Raw genomic sequence first — 16,358 nt, 5'->3', positions numbered from 1 at the left:
AGGGACGGGGACGACCAACACAGAAGGAAAACAAAACAAAACAAAAACAAACAAATAAAAAAAAAATCCACACGCCACCAGAAGAAAATATTCATCCAACAGAAAAAAAACCCAACAACAAAACCCAACCCAAAACACCATACTATAAAGAGTGGGAAAAAATAGTTGTTTCTTGAAGGTCATTGCTAGAATTTTTGCAGATTTTGACAGAATTCATTTTTATGAAATCAAACTCTTTCTTTCAATCCAATAGTACTCTCATAGAAGGATGTATTCATTCTGTTGCTGTTATTATTTCTATTGTATTATGGACTTGTTTCCCACTTAGTGCAAAAATGATTACACCAATATTGCTCAAAAATACACTTGGAAATCCTTTTGCAAAAGCACAATCAAAATTGTACTGACAGTAGAGTCCATAGAGGTTGTATAAATTACAGTTGCAGAATATATCATTAGCTCTGCAATCAAGTCTCCTTACACATATTCACTTATCAGTGAGCAATTCACCATGAATTTTGATTGAGATATTACCTTCAGCTGTTGTAGAGCTTTGGCAATAATTGGTTGGCTGGATGTCTGTTCCTGGTGCAGAGATATGAGCCCTTCAATAGACTGCTGGAAAGCTTTTCTCTGACTCACAAGGTGGGCAGATTGAATGACTACAAGGAGGAGGTTATTAACCTAGGAATACAAGATATCACTAGTTCTTACGGTTACACACGAAGAAGCAGAATCTAAGCAAAGTAATTATATTTTCTCAGAGCAGATGGAGGTAACAGCCATTCATAAATAAACAGGTTTTTATCCAAGCAATGTAATACACTTCAGGACAAAAAAACTACAACTGAACAGGGAAAGTCATAGATTACCACACAGCATTTGCTCAAATCTTGAAAACTATTAAAACGTAAGAATTTCTTTTGGAAAGCAGAGCTCTGATGTTGCAGAAATCTGTACCAGTATACAGTCATAGATGGTGTTGCCTTTGCTATGGCACTATGAGTCACATACTAAGTTCCGTTGATTTCAAACTACAGACAATGCATCTGCAACAAGCTACTCACAAAACAAGACCTACTTCATCCTGATTTTCAATTCCTCACCTCCAAAGAATATTTTCATGCTCAAAATTCTTTAACTGCTGATGGGATACTTATATTTTGAGTATTTTTTGAATAACATCTTACACTTTCTCTATTTTGCAATTAAAACCTGTTTTATTAAAAACACAGGAAGCAATCTTTCTGAGAGACTTTTTACTTTCTAACCTTTCAAAATTGGACTAAAATAATTAATAGTGTTATACACATACAAACACATTCAGAAACACACAACGTTTTACATGCACTCACGTATGTCAGATAGAATACCATTTGCAAGCCACATTTCATCTTTTGCTGTTTTCATTTTCTGAATGAAATGCTGACTTCAAAAGAAGTCCAATGAAATTCTAAGCACTTAATCAAAGGCTATTTTTTTTTCATTGTTCAGTCTGGACAATAGACACGAAGTAACATGGTTGCACATTAAAAACAGCAGTATGTGCAGGAGTGACCTTTTCAAGTGCCTATAATTGCCAGAGCCCTCTAAATGCTAGGGGCCAGGCACAGTGACAAGGAAAATCACTCCATTCATGGACAGTAGAGCCCACTTGTGGTAGGGATTCAAGGAAATCCAAAAGGAAACACCAAAAGGAAAATTCACTTAGCTTAATGTGAGGATGTAGGAACAGAAGGGGTGGGGAGCTGCAGCTGGCTCAGTTGCTAAAGCATAGTAGAACTGCTGGTAGGGAACCCCTATTGGTTTGGTATGAAGGAAAGTATGACTGCAAAGATTTCTTTCTGTATAACCATTGAACGTTCAGTCGCTTCCACAGAAATTTAACTTTAAATGTCACAATTCATTCAAGATCAAAAGTAACTGGTCTTAGTGTGTGGAAAGCACACAACCACCACACATTCTTGGAGACTGGTGACTTCTTAATAAAATGTATAGTTTTCAAGACTCATGTACACTTCTGATCCTGAACCCCCTACTAGATATCGGAAGTATCTCTTTATTATAAAAGTCAACCCTGAAAAATATACATTGTTGAGATTCATCCCTCTAGGAAATGCTAAAATTCACTGAATTTAATCTTGCATTAACACAACTTAATGGAATTTAACCTCTTATTACCTATAAAAGAACACATGCCTCACTCGAATTACTGTGGTTAATCTGAAAGGTAAGAATTCATATAGTGTGAGGATCATGTAAACAGGGGAAAAAAAAACCCCAAACTAACAAAACTCACCTGCATGGTGCGTAAGGTATCAATAGTTTCTACATGTGGCACAACTTTGACTGGCTGACCCTCCCATGCACTCCAGCTGCCATCTAATTCATGGTCTTTATCACTGTGTTTGGTCATTAGTAAATAGGCCTCATATGCAAGCTCATCTGAATCCTTTGAGCAATCCTTTCCAGCAGCTGCATTGAGGAGCTGCAAAATCACAGATTTTTCCCCTGCAATACTATTTGGTACAAATATGTGTAAACTCTCAAGTCCAGGGATTTGTACCTGGAGAAAAAATAAAAACATAATAAATGAGTGAATCTCACTGTCTTCTATGATACATAAACCAGATAAAATAGATCTATGCCATCTCATTTAAGTAACAAGGAGAGTTTCCATCTTAAACAGCTGTACAATATACATATTGGTCTTGAAACCAGCTAGACTACCAACTTTCAATGACACCTTTCTTTGCAACTTCAATTGATCCTTCTACATATTCTTCTAAAGGAATCTTGCTAGCAAGAAGTCTCATTTCGCAAATATACAACATATGTGTGTATATGTATATAAAATACATATACACATATTCTAATAAGTAAACTAGTCAACACTAATTTAAAAGTTATGAAGCACACATTTTTCTGACTGGAATATTAAAAGAAGAAAAATTCCTTCAGGATCTCTAAGAATCTATAACATTTCTCAATGGCCACAAAAGATTAAGAGTAGGCAAAAATACGACTAAAAAAGTATCAGTTATTCTTTTACTATTCATGGATGAGAGATCAATTAAGTCCAGTAAGAGTGTTCTATTTAAAAAAAAAAAAACAAAAAAAAAACCAAACATTTATACTACTTGAAAACTATTTCTACATTATATCTGTCATTTATCTGTCATTAACCAAGTCAGGCATCAGAATCAGACTGTGAAAACTGTAAAATCGTTGGTATCTGTGATTTGGCACCTGTGACATGAGGTAACTGACTACAGTGGAGTTTAATTCTCTCTTTTTCAGAGTTTGTTGTCATCGTGCAATGACGAAACACTGGACTCAATGTTTTTACCATTAGGCAGCCATATTTTATAATGAAAATCATTATAAACTATAGGTCCATGTAAAAACTAGATGGTTATTACTGAAAGCTAAAACAGTCCCAAAACTAATGAGCATCTGAGTGAAAAGGCTGTTAAAAAATTAAACTACCTACATGATGTTAAAGAGCCAATATACAAAGTGTTAATCACCAAGATGTGTGTCATTTTGGTGGTAGGATAAATCTCAAAATCCAAGTAATCTACTAGATTATTTAACTCATGTGCTTGTACAGATTTTTCAAACTCAAGATTATTTTTCTTCTTTAAAACATGTCCATAGGAACAGTGACCTACTAAAAGGTCTACCAAATTTAGTATTGTGTCTTAAAGTGGCCAAGACTGGATTCTTGGGGAAAAATACTTAAGTAAACATATACTGATTTCCCTGACTACTCTTCCACTCTTAAACAGTTTAGAGACCAGGATCCTGCAGAGCTAGATCTGCCATCCATGTATTTAACAACCCTTTATTAAACTTCTCTCCTATGAACTTGACAGTCTCCCCTTGAACTAATTCCTACTTTTAGCAATAATTTATATAAATCTAACAAGAATTTTGTCATGCAAAGGTTATTATATTATTTCCAATTGGGAATCATATATAATAAATATATGGAAGGACAAAAAAAGACAAGCATATCCAAATAAATTTTATCTGTTGAAGCAACTGATTCACTTGAATTCAAACTACAATAAAAATCCGTTGATCCAGGAATTTTTAATGGAATAAAGTACAAGACCATAAATGTGGGAATTTATAGTGCAGTAAATATCTGGCACAGAGAATTTAACCTACTTTTCCTGCCCAACAGTTTTCTAGCAACAGTTACTCTGGAATGGAAGACAGTCTACATGTCTCACATCCTCAGCACTCTCAAGACAACTCACTAGCAGACCTCCATTATAATACTGTTTCTTTATAAAAGCACACAGAACACAAGTCCATAGTCTGAGATTATCTTCTTAAACATGTCTATTTCCTAATGTATCTCTTTACCTTACACACTTTAAAGTGCTTAGGTTTCACAACACTCCCTACTAAGTGTTATTTCTCCCCTCTCACAAATGAGTAAGTACTACTGAAGCAAAAAGTCTTTTCCTAAATCACAAAGATAATCTTTGGAAAGACAAGGAATTAGACACTGATTTCCCAAAACACAGACTAGTGTTCTCATTCACCCAAACACAAGTACAGAAAATAATTTTGACTACCACAATTCAGCACTAAATCCATGACATTTTAAGTGTTGAGTTACAGATGCCACATTAAAAAATCACAAGTATGCCAATAAATATCCTTTGACACTTTGGTTTTTATCTCCACTGTACTTCCATGCCTCTAAAATGAATTTACCTTTACATACTCTTTTGTTTTCAGAACTTTCAGAAGATCTCGCACAGGAGCTGACAATGCAAATTCTGCTGCTATTTCAAGGTCCTACAAATAATGACAGAACAAAAGAATATGCTTTCAGACTAAATTTCTTTAAAGCATACAAATAAGATGAAACTCTACTGTTAACTTACCTTCCTCAGCATTTTAGCAAAGCCAAGAGCTTTGGAGGCCCTTTCTCTAGCTTCATGAAACAGCTCTTTGAGTGCTCGGCTGGTCTCTATAACAGATCTCCTGAAACATTGGTGAGAATGAAGTGACAATGTTTTAATAAATCATATTGCACTTACATAACTATTAGAAAATAAGAATTATTTACATATGTATCAATAGAAAGAACATAGAAAAGATAAATAGTTACAAACAGCTGACCAAAATAAATTGAACTTGCACAGGCACATTTTTGATAGGGGCATATAAATTGAATTTAAAGAAAGTTACATAAACAATCTCTTATACCCTGAACTAAAAAGAAGGTTATTAAGCTTCAGACAATCAAGATGATGGTCATTACCGCTGCATACAGAAATATCAGCAGTAAAAGTCTATGGAGTCTTGCATTTATGAAGTTTTCGTTCTAAGAAATAAAATGCAGTTATGTACCTGTCAGGGGTACAGAAACATGAGTGTATTTGTTATTATTAAGCCAAAGGGCTTAATACCTGATTTCATCTGATGCAGTACTGTCATCGGCACTGGCCCAAAATTCATCACAACTGTCTTGCAGTCCAGAATCTAAAAACATTCCTGTAGATTTCAGTCCTGCAATATCACTGTAGCAACAGAAATGGTGGAACTTGAGAGTCTTATTCAGGTAGCATGGCACCTTAAACTTCTTCCTACTCTGTCCAAAGCAAGAGAGCCGCGTTGCCAAGTCCGCCTGCAGAAACAAGCAGCATCTTGGGGGCCCTCAGTAGTTACTCTACATGCCCAGGGCTAACAAGAACAGAGACTTTCCCATAGAAGCAGTCACACCTGTTACAGCTAGAATAAGAGCAATCTGCACTTACTGCATCCTATAGCTACAGTCATTGTGTAATAATCCATAAATTCACGAAGACTATCAGCTGCTTACTGAGGCCTTCAGAAGTCCAACCTGGGAACCCTGAACAAGTGCTGTCAAATCAACATCGTAAGTGGAGTAACTAAATAAAACCTACCAGAACAGTTTGCCAGCTTGAGCTTCACCTCCTCTTATATAAGGAGTTATTTCTTTGGTGAAATTCCATTCTTCCTCCAACAGATTTTTTAAACTATGAGATGCTTGAGGTAACTGCTGTAGCATTTGGATCCAGCTTCGCATATAATCAAAGTAAACCTGTACGCGGAAAGAGGTAATTTAAACAGAAATAGTTACACAACATGTAACTAAGGACTACAACTTCTCAAATAAACAATCTGAACGTTATACATTTTGTAGAAAATATTTCTACATTTTTCATTTGCTATGACTGAAAATGAGACTCATGCTTCCATAAAAAAAGGTGCAGTTTATGGCGTGTGAAGCAGAAAGTGCTACTTAAATAGTATACCTCCACAAACCTTTTCTGAAAATATTAAGTATCACCACATTGCTTGCTGTGTTGCTACTCAGCATTGTATTAGTAAATACCCACAGTGGCCAGAGTTTTTAAAGCTGAACTACAGTCTCTGAATCTTTTATTACCTGGATTACTCCAAAAGGTTTTATCTGAACGTATCCTCCTGGATACGTGTAAGCGCAGTGAACAGGTTTCTCAGGTTCTACGTTATAACTTGTGTTCCTTTATATCAAGTTTTATCTCTCACCTTTATTTAACTATTATTGTTTTAAACCAACATAAACAGGTAAGTACAATCCTTCTTAAAACACCCACCCTTCAAGATCATACTGAATGCAAAAAATCAGCTTCAATTTCTTTCAGTTTAATGATCTGCAACATCAAGCAATGTCCCTCCTTAGAAATGGTAAAGATACTTCCTATTGGTTTTAGGTATTTTCAGACCACACTGTAATAATGCCAAGATCATAAAATCATGGGCAGGGACACCTTCCACTAGACCAGGTTGCTCAAAGCCCCATCCAACTTGGCTTTGAACATTTCCAGGGATAGGGAATCGACAACTTCTCTAGGCAACCTGTTACAGTGCTTCACCACCCTCACAGTAAAGAACTTTCCCCCAGTGTCCAATCTAAATCTCCCCTTTCAGTTTAAAGCCATAACCCTATCGCTACACTCTCTGATAATGAGTTCCTCCCCATCTTTCAACAATAAATGGTATCAATAGCTGTAAAGCAATTCTGTGGAGGAAGACCTGGGTGTCCTGGTAGATATGCCCTTGTGGGCAAGAAGGCAAATGATATCCTGGGGTGAATCAGGAAGAGCATGGCCAGCAAGTCAAGGGAGGTTATTCCCAACCTCTACTCTGCCCTGGTGAGGCTGCGTCTGGAGTACTGTGTGGAGTTCTGGGCTCCCTGCTACAAGAGAGACAAAAAACTACTGGAGAGGGTCCAGCAGAGGGCTACAAAGATGATTGGGGGACTGGAACATCTCTCCTATGAGAAAGTCTGAGCCTGTTTAGCCTAGAGGAAAAGAAGGCACAGGGGAGATACAATCAACGTGCACAAGTACCTGAAAGGATAGTATCAAGGAGATGGGGCGAGACCCTTTTTTGTGGCACCAAGTGACAGGACAAGAGGCAACAGGCATCAACTAAACCCCAGGAAATTCTACCTGAACACCACTGGAGTTACTGAGCATTGGAATAGGTTGTCCAGAGAGGTTGTGGAGTCTCTTTCTTGGGAGATTAAAGAGCCATCTGGACACAGTTCTGAGTAATGGGTCCAGCAGAGCCCTAGCAAGATGATTAAGGGACTGAGGCATCTCACATATGGGGAAAAGCTGAGAGAGCTGAGCCCATTTACCCTGGAGAAGAGACAGAGGGGATCTTAATGTATAGAAGTATCTTCAGGGTGGGTGTCAAGAGGATGGGGCCAGACTGTTCAGTGGTGCCCAGTGATAGCATGAGGGACAACAGACACAAACTGAAACAGAGAAAGTTCCATCTGGATATGAGGAAGAACTTCTTTACTTTGAGGGTGGCAGAGCACAGTAACAGACTGTCCAGGAAGGCTGTGGAGTTTCCTCAGGAGGTATTCAAACCCACCTAGATGTAATCCCATGCGACCTGCTTTAGGTGAACCTGCTTTAGCAGGGGGTTGGACTAGGTAACCTCCAGAGGTCTCTTCCAACCACAACCATTCTGAGATTCTGTGAACAGCTCTGCTGACAAAACACTAGTGACGAGGTACTGAGGTGTAACTTTTGTCATCTTTCTCCGCCCCCCAGAATACTGAGGGCAAAGCTCAAACTCACAAAGAATAAAAATCAGTCACATTCAAAGGAACAGTAATTTAAACTAAATTTACTACAGAATATTTCATTTAACACTTATAAGTATTTATAATTCTTATAACTCATCTAATTTCATTTCAGAGGCCAAGTGTTAGTCTTGAAAATACTTCTTTGTGTTTAACTTACAGGAATATGAATACACATTAGAAGGAAGGTATCATTAATGGAAGAACGAAATAGCAAGATATCAAGACATGATATTAGTCAAATAACTGTATTTATTTTTTTTATTTAAAACCAAACGGTTATCAAATGCTTAGCTTAAATGTATGGAATTTACAGTTCTATATATGAACCATTTTACTGTAAATACAAGCAATTTACAAGTATGCTGTACCACAGTCCAGTAAATAAAAATAAGTATTCCTAAAATCATTGCTAAAAAGGCAATGGCTACTGTGTTACATTTACAAATCCATTAAAGCTATAAAATTACGTTTAAGTAGCACAAGGGAAAAAAAATAGCAAGACTTAAAAGAGGGAAAATATTAGCAGCATTCAGATTAATAACACTTACTAGGTCTCCAAATATTTTCTCCTTTTTGAAGCTTACCATTAACATTTTATGCAGATCCTCTTCAAAAGAGTCAATGTTGCAATCAGTCTTTTGTAAGTCATCTAATACCTCCTGTAACATAAACTGGTAATATTGCTTCATTAACAGGCCACCCTTCAGAACTTCTTTACACTCTCTCACTAGCTGCAAGAGAAAAACCCAAAAACGGCCATCGGTCAAGACAATTAAGAGAGAACAGCTCTCTCCAGTAACACAGGATCATCAGGATTACAAGAGCTACTGCTAAAACACGGATGAGATGGCTCAAAAAGAAGCTAGTGAGAAAGGGTGGGAGAAAAAGCACACTGTAGGAAGCACATAATCTGTGCTGGTTTAGCTTTTGTGTGTATACTTTTTCTTGCTAATCACTTTTTTTTTTTTTTTAATACAACTGACTTGCTAATAATTCAAAAACTTAACCTCACTCTGGAAAAGCTGAGTACCAATACTTGCATGCCTGATAGATTCATGCAGTACTGCTACACATTTCAAATGGTACCAAAACATAAGAGATACTCAAAGATCTCGGTGCCCTAAATGACACCCACTAGGTCAATCACTATAGAAGTCAAACTGCACTGTTCTACATGCATAGGTATAACAGTTCCAGGGATTGGGGTTGTTCAACATAAGAAAATATGCAAGGGGAATTAATCACAGCTTTCCAATCCCTACAGAGTAGTAGCTACAGAGAAAGTGGGGGTACTCCCTTCACAAGGATGCACAGTGACCCAAGTAGAGGCAACAGTACAAGCTGCTTCAGAGAAACTGTGTCTGCATACAAGAAAAAAAATGCTTTACTGGGAGAAAAAACAAATGCTGGAGCAGGTTGGCTGAAGAAGCAGTGGAATCTCTCTCTCACTTGAAGTATTCATGACCTGGCCTAACAAGATCTTGGATAACGTAGTAGGAGGCACAGCTTCCCCAGGTTTGGACCAGAGTATATCCAACCCAGAATTCTCTGTAATTCTGTAATACTTTGTGAACTTGCAAAACAAAACAGACCCATAGACTGTTTCAAGCCTGCTCAAGATTTTAGGAATTATAATTCTTCAGGAAACAGACTTATTTGTGAAATATCCTCCAGAGCTCCTTTGCCTGTTCAGAAATGTTGTGTGGACAGCAAGCATTTTTATAATGTAATTAGCAAGAAAGTACACACCATCAAAACAGTCTGCAACAAGTAACATTGTTTTCCAGGAAGAAAGTGTCATTTTTGCTTATATCAAATTCCACATGGAGAATACAAAATGTAAGGGGGAAAAAAAACCCCAAACATAGCCCCAGTCTCTGTGCTCCCAGCCACTGTTCTTTACAACATAGTATGCTATACTACATTTTACTATGACTCTTAAGATTGATATTGTAGGTACTGTGCTTTTGGATACAAGGACATCCAAAATCCTAGTATACCAAGGAAACAAAAAGGGGGCCAGTAACGGACAGTCAGCGGGGAAGAGAGGGGACTGAAATTTATTCGGGACCATAAAGTGATTTTGGAGCAGCAGATAATTGGAATGTGAAATCATAATCAGCCCAAGAGCCTACTTAAGCGTTTATCCTTAAAGACCACCTGATAAAACCTTGATCTGGTTATGCCTTCCAGGAAACAGGGACATAGCTTTAGACAATTGTAGGGTGCCCTGCACTAGACTTTGAAAAATGGCATTGATCTAAACAGCCTTCACTGTATCAGATAAGCAGCAGAAAAGGAATTCTTACACATTTGCAACCAGTGACAAGACAGATAATTTTGGGTCACTACCCACAGAAAATATCAGATATTTAAATAAAACAATATGCTGGGAAAGGTAATTTTTTTTCCATTTTGTTTTAATTCTTGATCAGCTTTCTCTATATGACCACTGTATGTTGGCAGAGATCTTACATTCTACACACTGCCTAAGAAACCCAAATGGAGGAAGATGTGCTGGACACTGTTACAGCTTATAATGCAAATGGACCAAATAATTTCACTGGCTGATAATTCTTTAATCACCAGTTTTGATTTGGAAATCTAAATCAGAGAGGTATATATGACCAGTTGTTTACTATGCAAAAAACCAGATCTCCATATGAAATAAAAAGCTATTTATTAAAAGTTGTTACATAATTACACATTGTAATTTCTTTAACTAATCCTCTTTAAACTGACAACCTTATTAAAAAAATGACAAAATAATTTCAAATAGGAAATATATATTAAAAAAAGGCAAACACAAAACAGTTGAAGCAAACCTGTTTAATACTCAAAAGAGATGGTTCACCAGCAGGTCTTTGTTCCAGCCTTAGCTTGAGGCATTCATGGATAACATTGAGTAAGACTCGGCAGAGGACCAAGAATGCAGGTTCAAAAGATGGTAAATCCATGGATTTCAGCTCCTCCCATGATACAGTACTGCATTTTTGCTCACAACAAGGTGGGGAATTTAATAACTGCACGTAATCTGTACACAACATGTGATCTGGGAATTCTGAAAACTGTAACAAGAAATAGGTATCATGAAAAGGATCCTTAAATTCTTTAGGATTTAGCATTTGTTTAAAGTAGATTGTACAAAAGTATTTTTAAAAGGTTAAGATTCTACTAACAGGCAAACCAACCATAGAAGTTTGAATTTCTCTTCTGTATTTTTTTTTATTTTTTAATCTGAGCAACACCAGGGTGAGGAAAACAATTACAGACCCCCCGGAGCAAACAAAAGAATCTCTTTATGTTTCTGTTTTAAAACAATTAAAACATCCATTAAGCTGGAGGTCACCTCACTACGCAGGAAGAAAATGCTGTTTGAGTTTATGATGAACATACAAGTTAAGCCTAACTATATATACAGGAACACATATAAGAACTTCTCTTAGATGGTATATTAAAGTCTTCTTTGTACTATTTCTTAAAGAATCATATAGCACCAGAGCTTTTATACAAGGCTTTTATACAAGAAGTTTTCAATAACAGATCATGAAAATACCACCCTTCTACAGTGCAACAAAATATGTAAGAAATATGATCTTCACTGTGATGCAAGTATACAGTTGGAATTTTTTCTTTCCTTATAAAAATATTTAAAAAACTAGTCTATGAACAAAAATAACATAAGATTGAATGAACTTGTTACTTCATTTTCTAAGATTGAGGATAAAAGCACATGACATTAGGACTTAGTATTAGACATCTAAGCTTCTATTGCTCAATTTAACTAACTAATCAATATTCAGTGGGCCCAATCGGAAATGTTTCAAGTGACTAACCAATACTTCTTAAAAACACCCAAGAAATCAAAGTCCAAGACATTTATTGAGATCATACATACATCAAATGTCAGCTACTGTCCTTCATTTACTGCTTATTTCATAATTTTCTTTTTATTAACTCACAATCATTCTTAAAAAAGAATATAAAATGACCCAAAGAAAGAAAAAGTATTAAACTAAGCCAGCTGAAGAATGCAACATTTCTAACATGACTTGCTTTCATATATTTCAAGGTTAAGAGAGTCCGTTCATTTATCCCATCTGGCCTCCACCGTAACATGCCACCAGAGTACTTCATTCACTTAGATGAAGAAAACCTCAAAACAATAGTGAAATTTTCATAAAGGACGTCCTGCAGCAAGATATCCAGTCTTGGAGACAAGAAAAGGAAAATGACTGCTTCCATACCTAATGCTTTTAATTAGGTGCTTTTAATTTCAACTTTTGTGCCTCATTTTTCATTGTGATTTTTCTGACTTATTTCTAATAGACGTTAGAAAATGTAACGAGCAAAGACGTTAGCATAAAAATGCAATTTCAATTACAAACAATAATAGAGAACTAGCTTGTGCTTCACACAAATTCTGCTTCAGGTCAAATTACAGACTAATTTCAGTGAAAGTAGAACTGGGCTCTTAATCGTAACACACAGTATCGAAAGCCAACAAAGCAACGAAAACTTTCATACGATCCCAGTTCTCCTTCAGTTAGAAACAATACAGCAGGGGAGGTACTCCTGCTATCCATTTACACTAGTAGCAACCTACCTCCAGCTGGTGATCACTCCTTACCAACGCCATACGGGCCCTTTGCAATGAACCATGCATTAACTTGTGCAGTCTTAAAATTAGCTTCCTCAAGCCCATTTGCTTCAGTGCTTTATCTACAAACGGCCTGTATATAGAGGTCAAACAGTGCTGGCTGCAGCTTGCCTCAGCACTGCATTCTGGAATAACCCAAGAGGCGGAGTCATCCTCAGATTCAAGCCTATCAAGCCTCCTTGAAAAATGGTCCTGAAAGTCAAAATTTGGCTTATTAGAAAAATTGTTCTTGATGGCTTGTCTAAGTTCCTCAACACTCTTTTCAGAGATTTGTTCTTCCCCATCGCTCTCCTCTGTGCACGTTCCTGAGGATTCCTTTACTTCTGTTTCCCCATCAAATTCTTCATCCTCTGGATCATTGTCCTTAGATGGTCGAGGAGAAGGAATTTCAAACACCGGCCAGCCAATGTCAGAAAGATTTTTGATGCCCAGTACAGTTCCCATAATCCTTAGTTTTTGATTTAAGTCTTTTGTAATATTTAACCATAAACAGAGTGCCTGCACTCTGTCTTGGAAGTCCTTTGCAGCATACTTTTCATAGTCCTTTTGAAGAGCCTGTAGAGATGGGTAAAGTGCTTCTATATACTCTAGCAGCTCCATTATCCGCTTTACTTGCTCAAAAGAGACCCGCTGGCGATGGAGGTGTTCATGGTAACTTGAGTAACCCAAAGCACTAGTTCCATGTGTTGCTTTGCAAACTCCTTCTCCTGAAGTACCATTGAGACTGGCTCCATTTTTTACATAGGAGAAGCTTCCATAGTTCACTTTGAAGGTGAGGATTTCATTGATGATATCGGGGATAGCTTGTCGGGCTGCATAGAGATAGAGGTCTTGGTCATTAATGCTCCGGCCAGCATGCCAAGCTTGCAGCTCCAGCCAGATCAGTTCATTGGATCGGTTGAGCCAGACAGAAGAGGTGTTTTCCTGTCCTCTTTGCTCCCTGTCCTTTTTCTTTGAGACTGAGGTAAGTTTTAACAAAAGCCGCAGGGTTTCAAAGAATTTTAAGCGGTCTGCTGGGCAATCAGTCCTAGAAGTCTGGCGTGTAGTTCTGGGTATTGGCATGGGCACTGAGACTGGAAGCTTAGCATTGCTACAGCCAAGGCTGAGGTAAGGCTTATTGAGATCAACATCTGGAATTGTTTTTTTTGGCAGAGACCCACCAACTGAGTCTAACATAAATGAGCACTGCACATTTTTTTTGTGATCTCGCTCTGTAGTCCTTAGTGTGTCTCGGATCTTTTTCCCTTGTTTATAACTGTGCTCCTCCACATTCTCAATGGTTTTCCCATTGTCTTTATGCACAGACTGAGTTGGAGCACTCATCTTTTCTGTAAGAAAAAAATAAAAGAATGAACATGACTGCAGCAACAAGAAAAAGCACTATTCAGTCCAGCTCAAAATTGCATTTCTTAGGTTGAGCATAAAGCATGGTTTAATACCAACAAAATGTAGTCCTGGAAATTACCATCAGCACAGCTAAATCAATAGCAGCACCAAAGAAAATATTTTTCTTCTCTTGCTTTACTTCTTTCATAGAAAGGACCTCAGAGAACCCTCATTGTCCTGAGTATGCCATCTACCAAAAACTGGCTATGATCAAAAGGAAAAGAATGGGTTCCAAGTTAATTTTCCATACATTTGTCACACAACCTCCCAAACAAAAACCTCAAAATGCAACGGAGCATTATTAGCACTTCCAAGTCAAACAGAATTAAAGAGATTACACTGCACATGCAATTTCATAAAAACTGAAGCATGCATGGATTCTGAAATCTAGCTAAAGTGACCTGACCCTGGCTCTTAGTGGACTTGATCTTAGTTCTGAGAACCCCTCTGTAATCTTAATACACTGCTTTAACACCAGGAGCTTACTTGCCCACTCTCCCAACACACAAATATTGCCTTCCCCCCTGCTACATAACATCAGCCCTTTCCTGAACAACTATGCAATCTCTAGTCTTCCTGTTCTTTCCTCAGAAGCAGCAGACCTTATTGTTCTTCTGCAGCACTAACAAAAGCTCTTCAATCTGGGCTTTGCAGATCAAGACAGGAGGAACTACTTGGTATTAAGACAGTGGTTTTCCATCTTTCAAGGAATTGTTGGCATGCTGGAGGAAAACGCCTGTATGTAAACTAGCTGCAGTCCAGGAATCAGGAGCTGCAACACAAGCAGCTACACAGTCACAGGGCCCCTGCTTATTCAAGAACAGAAAAGACTTTCAGAACAATGGCTGAACACTTTGTCATTTTTTTTACTGTTTACTGTGCTGCTAAAGATTATCTGCTGCAGAGGGCTCATTCCCCACTCTAGAAGTAGTGATTTCCTTAGAGTCTGCTACTGTGCTCCTCACTGTGACATCCATTAATACCAGAAATACTAATAAGCTTATTTGCAAAACAGGCCTGCTCGGTGGAAGAATAGTAGTATTCCTTTTCTGTATATGTCAAATCATGATAGAGAATGATCCATCAAGCCAATATACTTTTGGGTGCCAAAATCGGAAAGAGCTATTATTGCTCAACATTTCAAAACATTGAGCACTTCATGTTTGACGCTCTCTGACTTAAACTGCACCTTGACTTCTCAACGATTTGCAAAGCACGCCCCAGAATCTCTACCTTGCTTCTAGGAAAACAAGAAACAGACAGACTTTGAAGATGTTGATTTTGCAGTGGGTTAGGGGATAGCAGGGGTAAACGACAGCTCCCTATTTCTCATACAATTATAGATCCTTAATATGTATGTGCTCAGCACCTAAGGGTTACTATGAAATGCTATGCACTATAGTCCTATAGTATCACAATTTCTCTGTTTAGAAACTAACCTTTTTTCTTTTTGTAACGCACAGAAACAAGAAAAGTGACAGAAAGCAGGAGAAGTTATTACATAACTACTATATACAGAACTAAATAAGGCTAATGTTGCATTAGAGGAGTTTAACTTAGCCAAAAGGCACAATTAAAAGCCAGTAAACAAAGCTTAATAATTCCAATGCTTACACAGCTAACTGACAAGTATAACAAGATTTCTCTTCACTTTGAGGAAGAAGTCTTCTGGTGAATGCTCTCTTCACAGTGACAATAATCAGAGATCGTATGAAATGGAAGGGAACCAAACGCTTTGGAAGATGTTTGCATGGGCCATTCTTTTATTATGAATTTGCGCTCCACTACTCTAGGCAACTGAAGAACAGACTGTATTCCCTTAATTCATGCTGAAGCACTTACCTTGAAAATGCAACCCTTGCACACGCGCTCTGTGATACCACTTCCTGTGTCATGCGAACCAGTTAAAAAACTTGCTTCCAAAATACTAACTGGCAATACTTAAGCTACCATAACAACTCTGGCAAATAACATTGCCTGACATAGTGGTGGTTTCTGTGTGTGGTTTATTTGGGGGGTTTTATAAAGTAAAAAATTAAAAAAAAAAGGAAAAAAAGCAAACCTAGGTATAATTCTGTATGAAAATACTGAACACACCACCTTAAAAAAACGTTTTTTCTTCACCCATGACAAGCTCAGCAAAACCACTACTGTTACACATTTTTTCTCTTTCCC

At 37.5% G+C, this 16,358-nt stretch overlaps 1 protein-coding gene across 1 annotated transcript in view; it reads right to left on the bottom strand.

Moving 5' to 3' along the window:
- Positions 1 to 16,358, bottom strand: part of MAP3K4 (mitogen-activated protein kinase kinase kinase 4) — a gene marked incomplete at its 5' end in the record, with an annotated part of 49,365 nt that overhangs the window by 32,468 nt on the left and 539 nt on the right. Inside the window, 9 exons of the mRNA XM_010022591.1 lie at positions 535 to 684; positions 2,300 to 2,566; positions 4,735 to 4,818; positions 4,908 to 5,007; positions 5,436 to 5,546; positions 5,934 to 6,091; positions 8,722 to 8,868; positions 10,963 to 11,205; positions 12,744 to 14,125. Coding sequence (XP_010020893.1) covers positions 535 to 684; positions 2,300 to 2,566; positions 4,735 to 4,818; positions 4,908 to 5,007; positions 5,436 to 5,546; positions 5,934 to 6,091; positions 8,722 to 8,868; positions 10,963 to 11,205; positions 12,744 to 14,125 — 2,642 coding nt within the window. The remainder of the gene's footprint in view (positions 1 to 534; positions 685 to 2,299; positions 2,567 to 4,734; positions 4,819 to 4,907; positions 5,008 to 5,435; positions 5,547 to 5,933; positions 6,092 to 8,721; positions 8,869 to 10,962; positions 11,206 to 12,743; positions 14,126 to 16,358) is intronic.

The sequence above is a fragment of the Nestor notabilis genome, unplaced genomic scaffold (genome assembly GCF_000696875.1).
Source record: "Nestor notabilis isolate BGI_N333 unplaced genomic scaffold, ASM69687v1 scaffold2569, whole genome shotgun sequence".
In the NCBI taxonomy this organism is placed as follows: Eukaryota; Metazoa; Chordata; class Aves; order Psittaciformes; family Psittacidae; genus Nestor; species Nestor notabilis.
The sequence above is the reverse complement of the archived record's forward strand: the minus strand, read 5'-3'. Positions and strand labels throughout refer to the sequence as shown.